General features: G+C 40.8%; 1 protein-coding gene across 2 annotated transcripts in view; it reads right to left on the bottom strand.

Annotated features, from left to right (window-relative positions):
* Positions 1–244: 244 nt before the first annotated feature.
* The window catches only part of HSPA12A (heat shock protein family A (Hsp70) member 12A), a 58,597-nt gene continuing 35,275 nt past the window's right edge, over positions 245–23,566 (bottom strand). For both annotated transcript variants that reach the window (XM_063338633.1, XM_063338631.1), the window contains exons 7-12: positions 13,700–13,871; positions 10,815–10,901; positions 10,116–10,220; positions 8,759–9,017; positions 6,839–6,942; positions 245–5,382 (exon numbers count right to left, since the gene is read on the bottom strand). In XM_063338633.1, the coding sequence (XP_063194703.1) occupies positions 4,748–5,382; positions 6,839–6,942; positions 8,759–9,017; positions 10,116–10,220; positions 10,815–10,901; positions 13,700–13,871 (1,362 nt within the window). In that variant the 3' untranslated portion in view covers positions 245–4,747. The remainder of the gene's footprint in view (positions 5,383–6,838; positions 6,943–8,758; positions 9,018–10,115; positions 10,221–10,814; positions 10,902–13,699; positions 13,872–23,566) is intronic.

The following is a 23,566-nucleotide window of genomic DNA, read 5'->3' as shown; positions in this document are numbered from 1 at the left end:
GAAGAGTTGTGTGTGCTGCACAGGGGCCTGCAAGCCCTTGGCCAAGACTCCAGGTGTCCACACATCTAAACGGTTGAAGAAATCTGATAACCAGTACATACGGTTGACGTCACTTTTGCTCAGTTACGCGTATGAAGGAGTATCCAAATGCAAGTATAACAACTTGACCTTTCTCACTTTCAAAATAAATTAGGTTCCTTTTAATAGTCATTTTCATAAAAATAGTAACACCCAAAAAGATAAATTGGTTTTACTGTATTTTATTTGACATGGTTGAAGACACAAGAACACTCAAGATACAATCCAGACAAGTTGTGAACAGCTCCAAACATCAGTGAAATCTGAATTTATCTTGCACAGAGGTGAACAAGACCACAATGGTTGGTTTTATAATATAGTTTAAGACTATTTCAAGCAGGTGAGTACTGTGACGTTATGCCCAACAACTTTTATACTATTCATCCGCTTAAGCCACTTCATACCATAAATATGCAGCTTATCTTGGCGATTAAATCTCTGCAATATATAATTAGCCTTCTCATAATAATGCATTAAAACTCCTGTATATAAATATTGGTATATTCATACCAATGTAAACTGTCCTAACCATCACGGCACATTTATCATATTCTAGCACAATTCATCATTCTATCACAATCAGCTGCTAACTTTCAGCCTAGAGTTACGTAACTTGGACCCAAACTTGCAAGTTGCTGCTTAAAGCAGAACTTCTGCTTTCCCTAAGGACAGCAGGCCTTGTCTTTTCAACATTAAGTTGCACAATGTCATCTGAAACCCCTACCCAAAAAAACGCTCTGCAGGGAATCTCCTGCAAAAGTATCATAACTACTATTCTAAAAATGACTCATTTCCTAATATATTTCATATTAGTTTTACAGCCTAACATCCTTTATCAAAATGGGCATCCACATGCCACTTACAAGGTAAAGTTGTTTAACTGGGTTATTGACTACAGACCACACCATAATATTCTACGTGCAATTCTAATTCCTTAGAGAGACAAGCTAATTTTCCATTCTTAGATTTAAAAAAGGACAGCTGGGAGTTTGTTCAGTAGTTCAGTGCTCTGCAAAGATAAGTTTGATGGTGCTCTCATCAGACTGAATGAGGAAGTGCAAAAATATGCAAACGTTTACAGTTACAGGAGGGTCATTTCAGCAACAAACCCCTGCTTGGATTCAGATGGAATCTTACACAAGGAGAAGACGACAGGAGGGAGAATCGCTACTGTGCAGGGAACTATGCTTCAGAAGAGCTGCAGAAAGCACCCTCAGCATTCCCTGCGGACAGGCAGAAACCAGCACAAAAGTCACGGCCCACCTGATCTTGCAGTTCGGCTCCTCTTCAGAGGGGAAAGGGGGAGGTTGCAGCCATTTATTAGACCAAATTCTGTGTCAACCTAAGGCCACTGGAAACAAATCTGTGCAGAATTGGACCCATTCAGTTTAACACAGGATGCAAAGATACCAAAGCCTGCTTTTCTTTACAAATTTTGTGGTTTGGTAGGTGGTAGTGGTAGGCAGAGACGGGGTCTTACCTGCAGCTACTACAAATCAGTGTCGCCTGGCTTTAGAAAGTAGTTTTGTGTTTGTTCTATTTCAAACTAGGGAAGATCCGTAATAAAAATCCCAAATCTAGGGAAGAAGCTGCATATCCAGATCATACAGTCAAAATTTTAACTTGGTTTTACAGGAGGATTCATCCATTATTATGATGAACTGCTGGAGATGGAATGGTCACCGTCTGAAACAAAGAAATGAAAATCCCAGCAACATACTAATGCATCTGTGTAATATGCTTAACTGGTATGACTTGCATTGCAGGAAGAATGTTGTATTCTCTGACACACCAACATTTCTTTCCTATTATTATAAGATCAGCCTTTTACATTTCATATCTTACCATCTTTAAAAGCCTATAATTACAGAAGCTGATTGAGAAACTATGTTATTTAAAATTAACAGCTGAATGAAATCAACAGAGGCAAAGTGCATTTTTTATACAAGAAAATAGCACTGTAGAAAGAAAGAGTCTGTACAATATTTAAATATTGTATATACATAAAATTATATTGTTCATAACTCATCTTAAAGTTTCTCTTGTTTGTAAACCATGGAAAGCAACACACAAAAAATCCCAGTATTTAGCTTTTAAAGCATTTAGCAGGCAGCAGGAAACTGAATGCTAGCAAGCACGCTTTGTAATTATAGAAAGTATCCAGCCGGATACTGTGACTAGCATTCTCCATAGTCCTTTTTTTTTTATTCTCTCTCTCTCTTTTTTTTTTTTTTTTTTTTTTTTTTTTTTAAAGCTGAATGCAGAACAGATTTCACATTCAACTAGGGAATTCTGCAGAAGACACAGCAAACTCAATGGCAAAATGCAGTAGACCAGTTCTGCAGTTCTCACTTGTGGCAAAACTCCTGGCTATTGGAACATAAATCAGTGAAATAATTGATAAAGCTTGTACTTCCGAAAAGTGTCAGTAATGGATTTAACTCATGCTCAACTTAGAAAGGAAGGTTTAGTTTAACAATTAATGTTGCGAAGTTTCAAAATGGTAATGAATTCCAGCAGGTAATCAGGCAGCTCTGTATAAACGCTCTGGAAGTTTCAGCATTTAGCGTGCTTCTACAGGCTAGCATCGGTCTGCCAATCTGGAGCGGGATTTGGATTTGAATCTGAAGTTGTCAAGTCATGGTAGATATAGACTGTAGGTTTCAGAAGTTATATACCTGTAGCATTTGGCAAAATAAAAACTGTTCCAGTTGCAGAAGAAATTTTTGAGGTAAACATGGTTAAGAAAACATTTCCATAAAGTTATTATTTAGAAAACAAGATGCTGCCATGACCATCATTGTGTTTCACCTGCGTTAGAGTTGTGTGCTCATAGCCATGTAAGGAATGCTTTATTTAATGTTTTTTGTAGTTTCATTCTCTTGGCTTCTGCCTTCCACCTTACTGGCCATTCAACTCAACCCAGAAATATATTTTACTCCATTAAAATATTTGCTACTCAAAATACATTACAGTACTTCTGATCTGGACATTTTCTCTCTATACGTAGTTTAAATCTTCCTGAACAGCCATCATCTAACTGTAATTCCAAATCTTAACACAGGGATTAACAAGAAAAGAAATATAACCACTTGGAGAAGTGCTTGATAAACCAGATGGGTCAGAGGGACCTCGACGGGCTGAAGCAACGTGCAGACAGGAACCTCATAAAGTTCAACGAAGGAAAGCACAAAGTCCTGAACCTGGGGAGGAATAACCCCATGCACCAGTACGTGCTGTGGGACAACTGGCTGAGAAGCAGCTTGGCAGCAAAAGACCTCAGGGCTGTGGCAGACACAAAATCGAGCGTGAGCCAGTAACGTGCCCTTGCAACAAAGAATGCCAATAGCTTCCTGGGGTACAGTAGGAAAAGCATTGCCAGCAGGGCAAGGAAAGTGATTATTCCCCTTTATTCAGCCTGGTGAGACCACATCTGGAGTGCTGGGTCCAGTTCTGTGCTTCTCGGTACGACCGAGACATGGACATACTGGACTGAGTCCAGCAAGGGATCATGAAGATGATTAAGGGATTGGAGCATCTGCCATGTGAGGAGAAGCTGAGACTTTAGACTCAAGAAGGCTCAGGAGATGCTAGCAATGTGTATAAATGCCTGATAGAAGAGAGTAAAGATTCAGCTAGACTTCTCAGAGGCATCCAGTGAAAGAATAAGAGGCAATGGGCACAAATTGAAACTCCAGAAATTCCTTTTAAACTTAAGAAAAACCTTTTTTGAAGTGAAGGTCAAATACTGGAATGGGTTGCCCAGAGTTTAGGCATCTCCATCTTTGGAGATATTCAAAACTGGACCGAGTATCCTGCTCTAGCTGACACTGCTTAGAGCTGAGAGGTTGGACCAGACAGTCTATGGATATCCCCCCTCCAACCTCAACGATTCTGTGATTCTATCATTTCAGATGGAGACCAATAGAAATAAGTTTAGAAGACTCAAAAGGGAAATAGCTTTGTTCTTAATAATTTTCCAAAGTATCATGAAGGTAATGCTACAACTGAGAGCTTTGACAATAAAGGCCTTGTTTTCAAATTGGAGAAATCAATGTAAGCTCCTAAATATATATATAAATCTTAATTTTAAGGATTTCTGGGGACTTTCTTTTCAGTGCGATCACAGAATTTAAGAAATATTTCTTTAAGTCATTGATTTCCAGCACTTAAAATTTTGAAAGCACAGGGCAAAATCAAAAGAACAAAAGAATACCGTGGACTGCTCATTTGTTCCCATCGCCAGAGGATGGTGCTGTTTAAACAGATATTCCACACAGATACTTCCCCTACAACAACCTTGTGGGTTAGCGAGTTTTTCGTGGGAGGAAGAGGAACAAGGCAAAGAGATTACGATTTTATATCTTTTTAACTAATCTCAGGACCCAACAATAATCAGTATTTACTTATTAAAGGTAGATCTTTAAGCATGCTTGAGTAACTTGGGAACTTTTACTACCTCTGGAACGTTTGCTCCCAAAACTTTTTAAGGGTCTTTCAAAATCCAGTCTTTGGTCATCAAAGGGCACAACCATGACATACCCCACCTTACAAGCTGTTCTCATATAGCCTGCTGAAATTCAAGTTGATTATGTGATATATGAAAGTCAAAAAATGGAATAGTGGAAGATCAGTCTCACAAACAGGCTGTGGTGGGGAAAATGGGCAGCTAGTAGTTTAAGAAATCAATACCAACTTTGACACTTTTAGATGTGGCAACATCAATGGCCATGGCTTTGATTTCAGTGTCCCCAAACTGCATAAGTGTTTTGATCTCCCGCCGGTTTGGCACTGAAGCATCAGTTCCCGTGAGATCCAAGCGAAGGGTGCCACACTTTTTCACTCCAGCTTCGGTGATGAAGCTGACATTATCTTGTTCTGAGCTATAGATATTGATCACTATTACTAACTGAGAAGGTTTGGCAGGTGTGTAACTGCGCGTCACAGTTTCTCCAAGGGCTACAGATTGGTCAGCTGAGATAAATTTGTCAAAGACATCAGTGCACCAGCGCGTGCCATCTTTGATTAGCAGCTTCTCTGGTGGATGCTTCCCTTCCACAAACCGATTGAGCACACCCACACCGTAGGTGAGAGGTGAACGCCGCACTTTGATGACAGCAGGGTCTAGACCAAAGAGAACAGCTCCTTTGAGGATGGTGAGCCCCACATCCTGAGGAATGATGACTCGACATCTTGAACCAAAAGCGCTCTGGACAGCTTGTTGGAGTAAGGGGGATTCAGCGAAGCCACCCACCAGGAACAGAAACTTGACATTGGTCACTTCTGGCTTATCAAACACATCACCTAAACAGAAACAGAGCCCATTCAATAAGGAAAAATCTACTACGACAAGGCAATGCAGGCGAAACTCCTAATGTCTGAGTGCCCTGAATGGCCCACTCACATGCACAAGATCTGAAACTGCCACATCTATGCCCGCGCTGCCACTCTCAGCATGCACCACTTCCACTTCTGTAGTCTCCTCTGTACTGTATTTCACTGTGAATGTAAACTTACCTCAAAACACACAATATTTCTGAAGTGGCGTTTAAAACAACTTTTATTTAGCTTCTACTAGTAAAGAGAGACAGATTTCTTGCAAAGAAATCCTGACAGTCACATTACAGGTAGTAAGGAAACAGTCATCATCTTGCCACTTCAAGTATCAGTAGGATATTCCCAAGCCTAACTGATTCACATGCCCTTTATTGCATTCCAGAGAAGTCACCTTAAGTTAAGAAGTCATATTAACCACAATAAGTACCATCTGCAAAATAATACCTTCTTACATTTTTACAGATGTTCCTTCTTAGCTTAAGCCCAAATCCCCTACTTTCAAGAAAATCATGCGGTTCCGTTGTAGGCTCACCCTTAGTTCAAATAACCGAGGCAGCAGGACTGATTTATCTGTCACAACTATTGTAATTCTAGGTCTCTCCCTCCCTGCTCACATATCAGCTGTTCAGTGCTAGTTGTCTAAGTTGTCACCTCTGAAATCTACCTAATAATTCCTCACATACAGTGAGCAAAGTTGGATATTCCGTTCCACATACGATTCAATTACCACTTTGTAATGTGTAGAACAGCAATACTTTGCTCAGTACATACACTCTAGTTAACACAAATCCATTCTTCCACCAGGAAGACTTCAAATAATAAATTTCCCAACAAGCCTGTGTCACTTTCCATTACTGCATAAATAAATTCAGTGCTGCTTAAGCCATGCCTGGAAGTACTTTTACCATGATGCGTCATTTATTATTTGCGTTTTTGAGATGTCAGTGATTTGGATGGTCATGAACAAATGTGACCTTCCACTGAGAAGAAATGAACTAGAGGTCTTAATAGCAGGAATAATCGGAAACTAGCATTATTATTATTATCAGAAACTCTGGCATTATTTAGTTGTTGCCTGAAACAGGAAAAAGAAAAGCAGGATCTGGGTTAGTTGGTGCATTTCAGCCTTCTGATGCTCGCAGCCCTGGAAGTACAAAATAATGGAAGCTTTGGCAGTAACAGGACTGAATCACCCTCAATAACCAGTACTAGAACTAGGTAGGAATACATGTTAAGTCATGTCCTTTTATTATTTTCCTAACTACTTAGTAGAAAACTACAAGCTTCAAAACTAAATTCCTTGCCCACATTTGGTGGATACTAGGGGGTTGTTTGACTTTCATTCCAGTTACTGGTTTGAAACAGGTAAGCAAAGCTTCAGTTTCAGCCCAGCTGGGAAGTGGAATTACATGCAGATACGTACTAAGGTGCTGAACAATCTGGTCAATCGTAGGTTTGAAAAGAGCATTCATTGCATCCGGGCTCATCCTCAGCATTCCCTGGGAGGACCACTTCACAAAGTCCACACTGGAAAGGAACAGTTAGAAAGGACATTAAAACATTACACCCAAGCACTTGCAAGACACACTAAATAAATAAATGAATGAGTTTACAGAATCTGTGTGCATTTTGCTTGGAAAAAAGTGGCTCACTTCACCCTAGCCCCATACCAACTGAAGCAATGTAAAATTTCAAGGGAGAATTGTTATTTTTGCTTGTCTAATTGTTGTTTTCTTTGCCTGATTGCCTTCTGTAGCGTTACCAATGCTCAGCTGCTTCCTGAAACAGCTGGCAGTCAATCCAGTGCTCGCTCATCTGAAACAGCACGGATTCATCCCCAGAAGGGCAACATTTAGATTATAGCAGTAGCAGGCCAGAGCCACTGGAAACACACAAGAAAAACAAGCAAGTATGGGAAGCCCCAGGAGGCAGATGGGAGCACAGCATTTTTAATGAGGCATAACATTTGTTAAGCAAATACAGGCATTATGTTAGTCCATCACTGATACACATACACATAGCTCAGTAATCTCCTTTTCGTTCATGCACACTGTCACATTTATACTCTTTCTATCCCGTTATCCAATTAATTTCATTTTATTTGAAGGGAATATTTATCATTGTCTCTAAGATTCGCCATTAAGACTATTAATAAGAAGGAGATGGTCTTGTGAGGGGGAATATTTCCAGAAATTTTTAATGATTTCAAAACCTCAGTCTCATTTAGGAAGTGACTCTGAGCTAGATTCCAAGTCATTTAGGCTTAAAGTAAGTACATTTGCCAATAGAAAGAGATGCAGGAGTTTCAGCCTGCATGCTACATTCAACATTCACTGGATTAAAAAACGCAGGAAGAAGCCAAGGTACAGGTACTAAATATCACGTCTTCTGCTCTCAGGTCCCAAGCACTCTGTCCCAGATTCACAGGCTCTCTTGGTCATTCTCTTTTATGCCATTGATCTCCTGTAGTATATAATCGCAAAAGATGCAAAATGCCCACTTCTACTTTCTCCTCGCTTCCTTTTCCATAGCAGCCCATGATCTTGTCATTTTTATGTAACTATTTATATGGTTTTTATTTTATATTTTTATATTTTTTATTTATATAACTGGTAAAATACTAGAAAAGAAAGCCTGCCATCACTTCAAAAGAAGAATGCTTTCCCCTTGCAGAGCTCTCTGCAGTAGTATACGTTTTCATTAGTGATCTGGTATTGCTAATAACTTTCCTCAAGCCATGAACACATTTATACATCTCACCTGAGATCCTGGATTTGTTAGAGGGCCCGGGCCTCTAAAAATTAAGGGTCTAGGTAACTAACATAAAATTCTGTATTTGATCTGACATTCCTAATTAACACGTAAGGGACTCAAAATATATGGCAGGAGAGTCTGGCTTGAATCTGTGCTCGACTGATAATCGTTTTTGTATCTTTTAGGCTCTGGCTGCTGTAAATCTGCGTTTTCCAAATCCTGAAAGTTTGGTTACAAACACTATTTTCAATATAATATTTTTTTCAGTATGTGTTGCCACATAGCTGGCAAGGTTTGATATTCTGTAGTATTTGCAGAATATTCTCCTTCCCAGGAAAGTGATGCAGTGGTGGCCTAACAAAAGTCATAGAAAGCAATACCAGAAGAGTGCACGTCTTGCATAAAAAAGCTTTTGCAAGAGATGATTGATCATCTGGAAACTGCACCTCAGGCAATCCCATTTTCTCATCCTTATATTTCATTTTTATATTATTATCTTTCAGTCTACATGTAATTAGGATATTTTAATTATTTGTCTTTGCTACCAGTAGTTAATTCTGCATCCATTTGGGTTCAATTGTCTACTCACTTGCTTTTCCTCAAGGCATGTTCTACACTGTGACCTCGAAACTTCTTGTAATAGTCAATGAAGGAGAAAGGTAGAGTGATGTTTAGCGGATTGGTCCTGTCTGGAGCTGCTGCCCGTTTACGGGACTCAAATGCTATCATCAGATCTACCCAGGCAGCAGGACGCTTGATTTTAAATTGCTCAATAAAATCTTCTCCAAATATTTTACACAGGAGCTTTTCAAATTCATAGTCCACACCTAGAGAACCATATGGCCCACCTGTATTACAAACAAAACACAGCTTTAATATTCGGAACTGCTTATTAGATTTCAAGTTGATGAAATACACATCAGATGATAGACTCTAATAGGACTCTCATGGGAGAAGGTCTACAGAAAGACGTATCTTTCCTAAATGTAACAGCTGGTCTAATACAGAACATAATCTTACCTTTGCCTCACTTTTACTCCTATACCATCACAGCCACTGCAACACTACCGCTATAAAACAGAAACATTTTTATCAGAAGCAGAGCAAAAGGCATCCTTATCCACACACGACAAGGTGTGGGTTGGACTCATATTTAGAAGTAGACAGACTTGATGTACACTGTCCATTTGCTCTTACTAAGTTGTTTCCTGAGGTCTTACAGCCCCCGAGACTGAGAAGGCTCAGTGATGAACCGTACAGATGAAGATTAACTTGGTATAGAGACACAGCAACAAATAACAGGCTGAGTCACATGCTTAACAGCTTAGCCACAGGACAAAGTCTAAGGGGATCTGGAGCTCAGAAAGCAAATACCCCTGAAGGAATTGCACTTTGTATCTTTGTTGAGGACCAATCGTTGCGCACTTTTCCCAGGCGATGGTAGACCCTCCTTGTTACGCTGCCTGTGAAATTACTGGAATATATGATTCCCCTTAAATGTAGGGAAACTTCTGTTATGCCAACAGTCACTTTACAAGGATCTTGTTGTGACACACAGCTATTCACATCTCCACAGTACAGCCACGAATACCTGGACAGACCAACAATACACAGGCGAACTCTCAAATGACAGGAAGATGACGACTCTACTAGCAGAAGTCAGACTAGGACCATGGCAGGAGTTCATGGCTTGACTGGGAGCGAATAACACAGGAGACGGCAGTTTCTTGCTCTCCCAATGTGAGGTTTACCATCCAAAAGCATCAGAAGCGTTAAGTGATTTACCCATGTCTGCTGACAAGCAGCTAGCTTATGCTAATTTGGAATGCTGGTCTTATTTCGGGAAGAATTGCTAGTGAAATGTAGTGAATAATAAAGGCATACATTTCCTTCACTGACAAGTCAACATATTACGTAAATAAAGCAAGCAGTAGAAGTGACATTACCTGTTGCCTTGTATAGCTCCTTAAGATGTCCTTCAGGGAGCCTGATCTGATGGACAGTGATATCCACTGTGCCTCCTCCACTATCAACAACGATGTAACGGTCACCTAGTTTGCCAAAGGAATAGGCAAATGGTATTTACATTAGCGTTATCACAACAGCATATTGCAATGAAAGCTTCTCAGGGGCATTAGCACCATGAGAGATAATGACTTACTGGAAGTCATGAACGTCTATGCTGAAGACTTGATCTTTATTAGTAATTATAACACAATGACTGATAACAAATATGAAATTCAGATGTCAAAGGCTACCGATGTAGCAAAGATGAAAAGTAGGTTAGTGGGCTTGCTCGTGCTGCTGGTGTACACTCTACTGGGCTACTAAATTAACACTATGGCATATTTACAAGGCCTATTCTGAGGAAAATATTCTGTTTGCATTTTAAAAGCTAGATGCCTTTCTACCATCTCCTTAATAAACCATATTTTGCTAGAGCATATAGAATTGCAGTTCAGCCTTAGTTCAGCCATAGCATACAGAATTGCAGTTCAGCCTTCAGCAGCACACAAACTTGTATTTTTTTTCTTTTCCTATTTATAACCATGGGAACAATGCAGCGCACAGTACATTTGTGGGAAACACGTTTGCCCGCATTATAAAACCAGCGAGAGCAAAGTTTATTCAAGAAAGGACACTACCTTCCTCCAGTTCGGACCAGATCTCTCCTATGACATTTTCCACCAAAAAGGTACGACTCTGTCGATTACGACGGATGTGTTCCTTAGCTAGTCATTGACAGAGAAAAAAAAATCACTGAGTATAAGAAAGCATGAAGAAGTTGATATCATAAGCTGCAGGAAGCAAGTGCAAGCAGGCCGACAGATCCGTACATACCACTTCTTAACAAAACAAATGAACACTAATTATCACATTAGAATCAGGAACAGTATAACCTTGTTCCTAGAAAGAAGGAAAAACGTTTTTCAGCCACACTGATCTTCCTTAATACTAACTGGATTAAAACCAATAACTTAACACGAAAGCTATAAATGGGTCAGATTTTTATTTTTTTTTAATATTCTTTTTTATAAAGTGCTGCCTGGAAGCAGGCGGGCTGGCACCCAGCTGTGCTCGGCGCAGCCCGTGCCGCCAGGCGGCAGCCCCGGCGCGCTGCCAGACCCACTGCGCCGCCCGGGGCCGGGGAGACTCTCCCCACCTCTCCAAAAGCCACTGCTGATTGTGGGTTCTCGGGCAAAGATGCCTCCTGAGCCTTTCAGAACATCGGTCTGTTTCAAAAGAAGCAGCCAAAAGCACTGCTTCTCAGATGTGTAACTTCTTAAGGCCACAGTGATCACCAAGTCTGACCCTCATAATATTTTAAATATACACCAATTAAAAATTAAGCATAATCTAGCAATACTATTATAACAATCAGTTAACTCACAAGACTTAATTGCTACTTAGACATTTAAAAGATGCAGAACAGTCTGTGAAGAGAAAGCAGAGTAGTGAGAGCCTTTCCTATTATGCTTTAATCAACCTCTACAACTGTATGATCAAAAAAAAAAATCTTTCCCCGTGTAACCTTCATTCACCTTCAAAGGCACTTCTATAAAACACTACGGAAGAAGAGAGGCATCCTGTCATGCCTGAAAATACCATTCTTTATGAAAAAAAAATCAGCACGCAAATCACTGAATGCTTTTTGCTTGTTTCTATAGTACCTATCATGAGAAAAAGGCCAGCGGCTCCACTTGCACCCCTACCCTCCCCACAAAGACCCTCTGATGCAGACATTAGCCTGGCTGCGCTGACTTCGCAGCACACAGCGAGAGCTTCAACGACGAAGCATTCAGTGACAGAACAAGCACCAGGTCCGAGCAAGGGCCTGACACAGACCCCACAGAAGTCAACGGGAGTCCTTTCGTTCACTTCTGCGGGCTAAAAGCGAACACAACAGCCAGTCTTTAACTACGACTGAAGTAAGGTTATCCTGGCTGCTATGAACAGGAAAATATTTGTTTTGACTTCATTGCAATAATATGGTCCTTGGAGTGCTTCTCTCTGTTTATATTTAAAGGGTTTTTCTGCTTAATCTGTTCTCAACTTGTCTTGGGCACCTGCCATGCCTTTATGAAATTTTAATTCTAACCCCAAATTAATTCGCTCCAAACTTTGTTTTCATTAATTTTGACATGAAACCTTTCTCACCCCCAATAGCTTTTACCATACAAAGTCAAGAAGGAGAATGGTAACCCCCCTCGTCCAAGCATAAGCCCGTTAGCAGATATCCATGATCCGGCAGATTCTGCCCAGCTTCAAAACCTTAACGGGAGAAACTCTTTTCTTTTATTGTTTTCCCAGAGGCAAATCCCTGTGTAGCCTGAAAGCGAGTTCATGTAAGATCACATGGAACTGGAATGGTTCAGGACATGAATGAGGGGGACAGAAGGCGAGGGGCCCCTCAAGGGACTGTGTCCTGTAAAGGGACTGTGTCCTGTGCTCTGTGTGGGCCTCCTTAACACTGAACACATCTGACAAGTGCTGGCTGGGGGAGGCACGGACATCAGAAATGATACAGTGATTCCGTCTACCAAAAAAAAATAAAAATACCCTCCGGTAACCACAGGAATAGCTTTACTATTTTAATCTTCCATTTGCCTGTAATGTTTTAACCTAGTAAATGTGATAGGATACAAATTCTTCTGAAAAATTCCTTCTGGGATAGATTGACACACTAGCACCGATATCAGTGCAACTGTTACAATACACATAGATGGGAAATCTGACCTGATATGCAGCAAGCACAGCTTACTGCTTCTTCGGTTTCCTATTTATTTTTTTTCCTATTTTCCTCCAATCTCGGGCAGGATATCAAGCTTAAAAATCTTTGGTGATGAAGGATCTTTTGGCAAGTGACTGCCACTGTGGCCGAATCTCTCTCTCCCATTATTAGTCAGTCTTCAAACATTGACATTAGCAAGAGATCCTAGGTCAAAAAATCAGAAGTGCCACATCTAGTTGCTCTTCTATAAGTAAATTCATGGCTGTATTCCAGTACTTTGTATTCCCTTGAGTGTTGAAAATAATTAATCATATTTCATAAAGATGACATCAAAAAGCATTTGCCAAAACTCTGGAACACTTCAGACTCAAAGCCTCATTGCAGATCCAGTTATGTGACGTTGCTTCAACAATATAGCTAATTGAACAAATAATTGTTTCTAACAAATTAAATTAAAAAAATGATCCAACATGAAGTATCGATTTCAATCAAGGCAGAAAAATACTGTTGTGAAAATACCGTGCCTCTCCTAAACGACTCCCACGACATCCTAGTAAAGGCAAGGCAATGAAGCTACCTGCGTGCTAAAATTCAAGTGCACGCAAACACGTCTGCTGGATCAATGCCTAAACTAGTTTAATTACATTAAACAGCAAAATAGTTTATTAAAGCAAACCGATGCTAGCCTGAAACATTTCAAGAGAGCAAAGACAACAAGAAAAGCTAAGAAAACAGCCCTCATGGACGAAGCAAACTTAGGCATATGAATGTAAAGAAGTGAGTTAATAGAAGCAGTACCCTGTGTAAATCCGGTTCCAATAGTGTCACTTGGGCTATACCCATTGACAGGCGCCCTGCTACTCAGGTCTATCATCTGGTGCAGGCGGAGCTTTCGGCAGTAGATAGAGGCAGCCTCAGGTTCCAGGGCAATGATCAACTGCTCGGGATTTTCAGGAGATGCCATTCCTGCCTGTGAGAGAGAATCGATCAGAGAAATGGGGTGGGAAATACTGCAAGTGACCAAGCCTTTCCCCAGCTCGCGGTTTCAGCTAGGTCAGCCCTCCGAGTTCAACGCGTAAAGAAGCTGCTGCCGTTTGCTAAAGGTCTTGGTCTGGGAATCCTCCTGCCCACAATGTATAGCACAACTTCACAGGCTGGAACAGGGAAGTACGCATGCTCTTACCATGCTACGGGTCTAACTGAGCAGCTGTGTGCGTTACAGGTAGAGAAAGGAAGAAAGACGTTTTGAAACCTGTGATGAATGGCCTAAAACCTGAACTCCTAATTAACCTGTGAATCTGCACGCTAAGAGGGGCCCCAGCCTCCTTTAAGAAATGAAGGAACACTTTTGGCCTCTCCTTCCCACAATGATACTTCAAGTACGCCTTTCTTTATATCCCAGATACATATAGTCCTTGCTGAAATGGACCCACACCATGTAGCTTACTAGGAATATAGGATGGACTTTGCCAGTAATGCATCTTTTAACTTAAACCCAACATTTTCCATTTCAAAATGCATCGCTTTTAAGCACATTTACTTTTGTAACATCATCAAAATGCTCTGTATATTTAACGGCTTGAAATACAATAGGGCAGGTTCCCTCGAATGTAATGAGAACAAGCCTAAAAATAACTCCACATTATACAATCAACATTTGCTATTCTTTCTATTTGCTTTCTGGATTTTCAGCCTCCAGACACATAGATTTTCAAGAAGCCACAAGTTCTCATGTAACCACATCGCTCTCAGAGCTGGGCTTACAGAAAAATACCAGAGAGCAGTGGACAAAATCGTGTTCTCCTTTCTTTTCCCCTGTACTTCTCCCTACTGCATGATTTTCTATTAAGATAGGTAACAGCATCTTTCAACTCTTTCTGCTCAACTTTTAGTTTACCTGCTGTTGTTTTTCAGTTAAGTGCCTGAGTACTAAAGCACGCTAGCAAACAAACAAACATAAGAACATTTTTTTGCTTCCAGTCTTCCAGCAAACCTCCACATCAACTCATACACATGCACTGGGGTGGCTCCAGAGCATCCCCAAAACAAGGCAGATTCACATGGAAAGACTGAAGACCTGGATCAGAATTTGGCTTCCTGCATACAGCTACGCTGTGGGAATTGCTGGGTGGTTTACACTTGCAGCTAGAAACTCAAAGTAAAGCTTGTTCAAAAAGCAATAATGGGGTTAAAACTCGGAGACATAAAACTGTCCTTCACGTTTACTGACTCATTTTACCCTCTCCATCTTAGTACGATAAACAGATACTTATGGAAAGCATCTTCCTCATTGTTGATAAAAAAAAAAAGGAAAAACAACAACAAATAAATAAGAAAGTAAGAGTTAAACTAATCGTGGTTACTCATTATTTTAAAAGCACACCTCATGATTCTGATTATGGTCACTTTATAACTTTTACTGCTGTTGGGCAAAACCTTCTTCAATTACATCTACTGGACTCAACAGCACGATCTGAAATTAGTAGAACTATCTGGGAAGGAGAATATTCTGCAAATACTACAGAATATCAAACCTTGCCAGCTATGTGGCAACACCTACTGGAAAAATATTATATTGAAAATAACATTTGTAACCAAACTTTCAGGATTTGGAAAAACGCAGATTTACAGCAGCCAGAGCCTAAAAGATACAAAAAAGATAATCAATCGAGCACAGATCCAAGCCAGGCTCTCCTGCCATCATACCACTTGCATGCAAGCATGATGGCAGGCACAGGCTTGCATAAAGCTCTGGAGCGGTACTGGGGATGAAGATGAAGTTCTTACATTGTGCCTTAGTACAAACCCAGTCTTTCCTCCAACCGTTCTGGATGTATGAGGTACAAGCACGGCCGGCTCCGTGCCAGCTCACTTCAACATCACTTATCTCCAGCTGAGCTCTTCTACACACAAAGCTCTAATTTGTTGCATTAGAAAGGGCAACATTCAAGATACGAATCAATACTTGGTCCCTGACAGATATTTATCTAATCTGTTAAAGAATTCCAAAAATGTATGGTCTCTGCACACAAACTATCTCAGCCCTTTACTCTCTTTGACTTTGGAAAGTTTTGCTAAAAGCCTCATCTGAATCTTTCTTGCTGCAATTTTAAGGCCAGCACTTCTTGCCCTATCCAATAAGGGCATGGAGAACAAATAGCTCCCCACTACCCTGCTGCAGCCTTCACATATATTAAATCCACTATCACGTCTCGTGAGGGCTCTGAGTCCGAGCAGCAAGTGGATTTTTTTAACATCCAGCAACGCGGACGAACTCAGCGTGCTCAGTCTGCTCCGCTTGCTGGGCGTATGTTAGTAGCACAGTCAAAGCAATGCTTAATCTTGTGTCTAACCTAAAGAGAAACTAAAAGAGAAAATTATATTTTAGGGAAAAAATAGTTTGTTGCCGAGGGTATTAAAATCCAAAGGCTACATCATAAAGATGCAGAGGTGACAAGAACTGAGCTGCACACACAGGGAATGCCCCGCTATTTCCTAATTTGAGGGGAAAAAAAAAAAAGAAGATTGTATTAATTGCAAAGTCATTTATCTGTTCTAGGGGGGATTTTGGTAAAAAAAAAAAAAGGCTGGTTCTGCTAAAAGAAAACAGTAAACCACTAACAATAACACTTGGTTCCTCCCCTCCTCCAGCAGCAGGCTGTACCGTGAACTTTTCCCGTTGCAGCCTGCACGTCAGGAGAGGAAGGCAGTGACCTGCAGCGGATGGACTCAGATCCACGTTCTCAGACCCTCCAAGGATAGCAGATGCTATTCTTGCTACTTTTTCTCTCTAGATATTATTTTAACATACTCAAAATATCTCCTGCGGAAAGCATTCGACAGAAATGACAGTTTTTAACAGTTCAAAGCACAGCTGATCCTAACAGTATTTCATGAAGAAAACGTTGGGGGTTTTTTTGTTAAAAAGCTTTCCTTACAGAGTTTGAAGGGCCACTTACAATGAAAAGTGTGTTATTTCACATCATAAAAAGACCAAAGAATCTTGTATAGTGGGAGGTACTAGGCATCCAACATATATCTATTTTTATAGGTACATATACATATATGGGTACATACATATGTATGTATTGATATTGACTATTTCATACCTTGTGTATGTACTATTTCTACTTAGATCACCAGAGATAACACATTACTCTACATATATCTCTATGCAGCACGGAGAGAATGGGGGAAGAGGAGACGAGAAAGAAACATGAACACAGACATACATCTGGGGAGGCATGGAGCAATGAGGTTGCTTTAATACAAGCTCTGAGGAGATGACGACTTAGGAGGCAGTACCTCTGTCCCATCATTATAGCCCAGGAGAAAAGGACAGATAGGAGAAAAATATCAAGCATGCAGAGAAAGAGAAGTGAAAACAGCAGGCAGTCAACACAAAGAAATGGTGATGCAATCACTAAAAATATGAACTGTAGAAGTCTGGGAATTTGACATATTTTACATTTGCTCCCTACTATCTGCTTCACTCCATGCCCTTGCCCACTGCTGCCCGAGTACTACTGTAACTAAGAACAGAGGTTCACAAGTTAACAGGCTTGAACGGGGCAGATCTAAACAATGTCTCGGTATTCAACATTATATAGATCGTTCTGGCAGTGGGACAGATGCGTCTCATTGCTTTTGCCTAGGGCAGCTTATAGCAGACTTTATAACAGAGCTGTGTCTTGACTTGAGTCTGGGAAGGAGATTTTCTTTCTCCCATTATACGCACTAGCAGTATAAACCCAGTCATCACTTATGAAACATAAAGGAAGCAGACAGCGGTTTCACCGAAAAGGCAAACGTGGAAAACCCATCGTGGAATTAGAAAAATCCTTTGAGCGTCAGAAGGTTCTTAGAAACGAATTTATTTGCAGGATATTGCTGCATTTATATGCCTGGAAGAAGCAAGGAACACTATGAAAAGAACTACTTTAAAAGATTGCCCCAAACTCCCTTTGCTCATATGCCTGAGGACTAGGATTCCATGCTTTGGGAAGAGAACTCCCAGATTTTCACTCACTCCAGTAAAACAAGTCTGTGAGCTGGTGCCAGTGCATTGCTGTTCATCCGCCAAGACGCATCATCGTCAGCAAACCTCAAAGTGCTTCAAAGCCTCACATACTACAGCACAAATAACTTTACCATCCAGATGCAGGTGAATTCTCAACCTAGCACACAAGCTCTGCTTTTATAGCCAGAGATGTGTCACCAGACGAGAGCCACAGCTGACCACAAATACGTTCTTGATGCTCTGAACAGCGTCAGCTGCCAAGTGTTAGACGAATCCAACACTAGCAAATACTGAGGTCTGGACCGTAGCTCAGTATAGCAGCCTGAGCACTCCCAGAGAACTAAAATGATGCACGCTCATTGCACGCACAGAATCGTCATTACTACAGATTAAAAGATGCTGCTTTTAAAATGCAGCCTCGCATGCTGCAAAGAAAAAAGCAACGCACGTTTATTTATTTTTTTCAATTATTTTAATGTTTATGGCCTTAAAGACAGTACTATAATAGAACACTCCATGCAGTTTGAGCCTTTTTTAAAGGCAATGAAAGCCACTAGGTAGGCCTAGATGAAAAGTTCCCATCTCTGAAAGCCACTATAATTAGGACGGTCCGCATTTAGCTGGAGCACTCCTGTATTCGGTAACAGCCAGGCAGAACACTGTTGCGCTATCAGGCTTTACTCATTACACCACCATGACCTCAAAAGGAATAGCATATTAGGAAATTTGCCATCATTGACAAGGTACATGATTCCTACTACTATCCTTTCAAACATTTGAAAGCAACAGTCAGATCTCCTTTTTTTGCTTTTTCAGAGATATTCATCAGACATCTTTTTAAAGGAAAAAAAAAAAAAGCGCAACCACTGACTTGTACAGCAAGGAACATGCCTTACATGGAGTGTGCCCATTTCTTTGAGTTACAAAACAGATTAAAAGAACTGATACTAAGGTCTTAAATAGCGCAAAAAAACCCCACCACCTACAAAAAATAGTACTCCATCTGTTGAATTTAAGACGACGAAGGCTGGAAGGCTCTCAGCTCCCCCTGCAGCTTTTCCCACTGTCAGGGAACCCATAGCCATGCTTTCCTGCACACAGCAGCCTATTTTCAATCACTTCCAAAGTTTCTGCCCTTCCACCAACACAGGCAGGCGCACACACACGCTCAAGAGATCACTGTACAGGTCTCGCTTACTTTTGGAACCAGATCATTAAAAAGGGCAAGAACCAAAATACCTGCAGAATGAAATTACACCAGAGGCACAACAGCAATGATCAAAACACGGCCTTGTCTTACGCAGACTTTCCAATAACTTTTCTCCATCCAAAAGGAAGGTATTTGTGTTAGGTTTGTACGTACAAACATTAAGCTTTTATGTCCCTGAGGTTGTGTGGAGGAAGAATAGTCTACAGCACGGCTGTCAAACCCAAGTGAAGCTGTGGGCCAGCCCCTAGGCTGCTCCCCAGGCTAGCGGTGCTACCCTGCCAAGCTGGGAGGGAAAACGGCCGAAACGCAGGACCAAACCAGCCCCACGCAGGCAGACTCTCAGAAGACCAATAGCGGAGGGATCTGCCTTAATGATGTTCTGCAGCACAGGGGGCTGGGGAGAAGAAAACATTAAATAAATAAAGGACGAGGTGAATATTACCTCACACTTCTATAGGATTAGACTTAGATGGTTGTCGCACCTCAGTGTTATGTTAACATAGGCAGAAAAGCCTCAACCTCTTAAGATGCAGCTGTACTTAATATTATAACATTAGCATCTTCCTTACGGCAAAAATATGGTGAAATTGCATATTAAACTTAACACAGCCTCTGAAAAGGGTCCAAAAAGTAAAAGAGAAATAGTTAAGAGTCAGTACGTACTGGAAATAACGGAGGTACAAAGGAGCACTACACAGATTTAGGATTAATCAGATCTGTGCAGGCAGTCTGGTCTCGACCCCTGTTACACTAGAATCTAGAGCCAGGGCCAGAGCAAACTGCAGCTGGGTCTACTTCAGTGCTAATGCTCACATTAACTTGCCAAGTGGTGGTCTTCACTGCAAGAGGAGCACAGAGGCCACTCTGACCCCTTGATTCCCCTTCGGTCCAAGGAGTAGTTCAGGCCAGTTCTCTGAACTAGAGAAAACAATCTCAGCAAGACCCATTTTTCCCCCGTTTAGTAACGTTTGCTACACCGCTTTCAGGGTCAAATGGAATAAGTAAATTATTCCAACATATACCCACAAATTTTAAAAAGGGCGTTTTCTCTGTATAAGAGCTGTGCTTATACTCAGCAGAAGTGAATTTTACTTTCTGTTGCACTACTAACCAGTAAGATGGCAGACTCTGTGCTCAGATTACCTACCCGTAAAATATGTATAGTAGTGCCTTTGTCCTTTATGCATTGAAAGCCACTAAAGGAAAACATTTTGTAAACTAAGCATAGAGTAATAAACGATATTATTTTCATGGCAGTTAAATTTGATCTTTCAGAAAGAGAAACAAACTGAGGTCTGATGGGGTGGATACTAACTTAACTGCTTTGATAAATTTTGTAGTCATTTAAGGCCTGATTCAGTACTGCGATAGGCACTGCATTGACAATTAATACGACATTTTCAGACACAAAAATGTCGCATAAATAGACTAAACAGATAAACATTAAACACGTGCAAGAGAAGAACCACCCTCATCAAACAGTCGGAAAAACAAGGCACAGAGACTAAAAGCCTTGACTAAGGTTGCGCAGGAACCCACGACAAGGTGGGAATTCACTCCATAACCCCAGAACTCCAGTTCAGTGTCCCAGCCAAATGCTACTCTTCACTAAACAGCAAACTTCAACTTCTGCATGTGACACACAGCACGTGCAGAAGGTGCAGGGACAGCTCCATCACAGCTCCATCACAGCCTGCGGTCCCCATTCTGCCTTCAGTCTGCTACCTCCACCAACTGCATTACTTTAGTCACTTCTGAAGCAATGCTGCAGATCAGATGAGTGTAATGATCCATTCTTCTGGGTGGTAGGAAGAATCTTTTAAACCTGTTTTACCACTAAAGCCACATGTGCAGGCATCAGAGATAAAATTTAAAAGTCGGATTCCATGAAATAGCTCCGTAAAGATAATGTGGTTCATTAGGAAATGAAGCTCTCCAGGACAACATCATTCAGCCAAAAAAACAGATGCTGTGAATTAACGTCAACATTTTTCTATTTTCCAATATATTTATTATAATTAGTAACAATAGGAAAGACACGATTGCAAGTTAAGCACCGCGCCGCCCCCATGAAGAAAGTATTGTGCAACTGAATCTAGGCAACACAAAACAGCAGTTGGAAATTAAGTGCCTTGTGAAATTTACACTGTTTAAAATAATCAGTTCATTGTGTTAACGGATTCATGGTAACACCATCCACTTAGTGCCTTGGTAAGTGAGCTCTTCTCTAATCCTCCTCCTTTTTCACTAGCTAGCACTTTCTCCAGTTCTATGGCATCAAACTGGGATGTGACAAATAAATGACTGAGATCTAATTACAGAGGCAGAGCATGCCAGGAAAGAAGATGAGCAACATGGGAAAAGACTCCCAGCATTATCACAGAGAGGCGCGTAAGGGGGAGCTGGGCTGGCAGGGAGTGGGGCTAGTGGCTATCACAAAGCTGCATGAAAAGCACAGTGCATGCAGTTTTGCCAGATCTTCAGCCTTGAGACTTAACAAGCCTTCGCAAAAAAAGGTTTGAAAAATCACTGCGCCACCACACATACCGATGCTTTGCCGTTGGTCTTCAGAGTGATGAAGAGTACCACAGTACAATACGTATCGTGAATAAATACAACAGGGTGAGGTCAGACAGCCCATTTAGCTCAGTCCACTTATCTGTTCAAAGGCAGATTCTTAAAATTGCTCAACAGCCACAAAACAAACAGGATGTTCAAAAGCACCCAGATTCCTCTTAGTGACCACAGCGAAAAGGCAGGAGGAAGAGCTGCTGGGTGCTCCCCTCCTTTCAAAAATTCATCCTCAGGATTTAAGAGCCTAGATCAAAACTGAGAACTAACATCTGTCTTTTACTCTTTTTTAAAATCCAGTCAACACAGTGTTTTGGTGGTGGTTGGTCCTGCAAAGACCTGACATTTACTATATCACAGAGGCACTTTTTGCTTTACAGAACCAAGAGCTTTTTGCTTTGTTTTAAACAACATTTTCTATACATTCGTGCCTATACATAATAGACACACATAAATGCATAAATTTTTACACTGGCCTGTTGAGCTTCAGCTCAACCTCAATTAGGTTTGTGGCACAGGTTGTCCTTTGTCCTATTCTGATCAAGTGCCACTGCTGATATTTTGCATTTCAGAAGTGAGAACATAGTAGATAATTATCACAGCTGCAGAACTCCTTCAGTGTCACATTCCCCACCTGTACAGTTAAGTGACAGGACAAAGACACTCATCTCTGTGAGAAAACCGCTTGAGAGAGAGTAAGTGAAATCTCAGGCTATGGTAAAATAGTAGTAACTTCATTTTGCAGACAAGGGAAATATAAATTATTAAACATGAGGAGTGGAAAAGCCATCAGTTTAATGGATGGGGCACAAACCTAGAACTTAAGAGACCCCTGTAATAGTTTTCATTTATTCATTTTGCACTAGCCTAAGTGATTACGACACAGAAGGATGAACCACAATGTAAAAATCAGCCTTTACATTGTTCTTAGGATTTTGGGATTATCCTGAGACCTCTGAGACCCCAGTTATCTTCCCTTCTGCATGATGAAGTAGATACTGTTACTATATATTTATACAAATTTTCCTTGCTTTTAAAATACCAGAGTGTAGGCTTTGCAGTGCTTTTTGAATTCCCAGGGCTTGCCCGTACCAGGAGGCTCACACAAAGTCACTAACGCACAGAAAATTCACAGCCTTCCTACAGCCTTCACCTAGGCTGAACGTACTGCTGCTCACACTTCAAAGGTGGAACTCACAAACTATGAACTCCTGTAATGGAATTTTTAGGTGAAATCCTCTAATCTGCTAGAAATCAGGATAGATGACAACAAGGTACCTCAACCTTGCACTCTTATAAGTAGATATGGTGACAAGATATAAATTAATTTCCAGTCAATAGTGACACTACTCCCCATTTAAGAATTTGTGCGTGAACATTTGTGTTGAAGGGGCAAGAGGTTTCGATTAGCATTTTACAATCAGACTTACTTTTGTGGAGGAAAAAACTCTTGGATACCAACTTCAAAAAGCTGGGATGAAAATACATAATCATTGTATACACTATTATTATTGTTGTTAATTCCAAAGAAACCACTAGAATCACTTACAACCCTCTACTACAACACTTACTTTGTTATTTCTCAGTGTAAGTATTCATGACTGCTAATTTCCATCAGTAATGGCTACAGAATGAGCTCTGTAAAGGTTATAAAACAAGCACTTTTGCATCCCCCAGTTCAAGAGAGACATGGAGAAAGTGGAGAGGGTTCAAGGAGGGCCACTAATGGAAGACATTCCGTAAGGAGAGACTGAGGCAGTTGGATTTGTTTAGTCTGGTAAAGAGGTGGCCAAGGAGCAATCTAATAGCTGCCTGCAGCTATGTAAAGGGCCATTACAAAGACAGCAGAACACAACTTTTCTGT

This window comes from Chroicocephalus ridibundus, chromosome 6 (assembly GCF_963924245.1).
Source record: "Chroicocephalus ridibundus chromosome 6, bChrRid1.1, whole genome shotgun sequence".
Classification (NCBI taxonomy): domain Eukaryota; kingdom Metazoa; phylum Chordata; class Aves; order Charadriiformes; family Laridae; genus Chroicocephalus; species Chroicocephalus ridibundus.
This window is presented reverse-complemented; position numbering and strand designations above follow the sequence as displayed.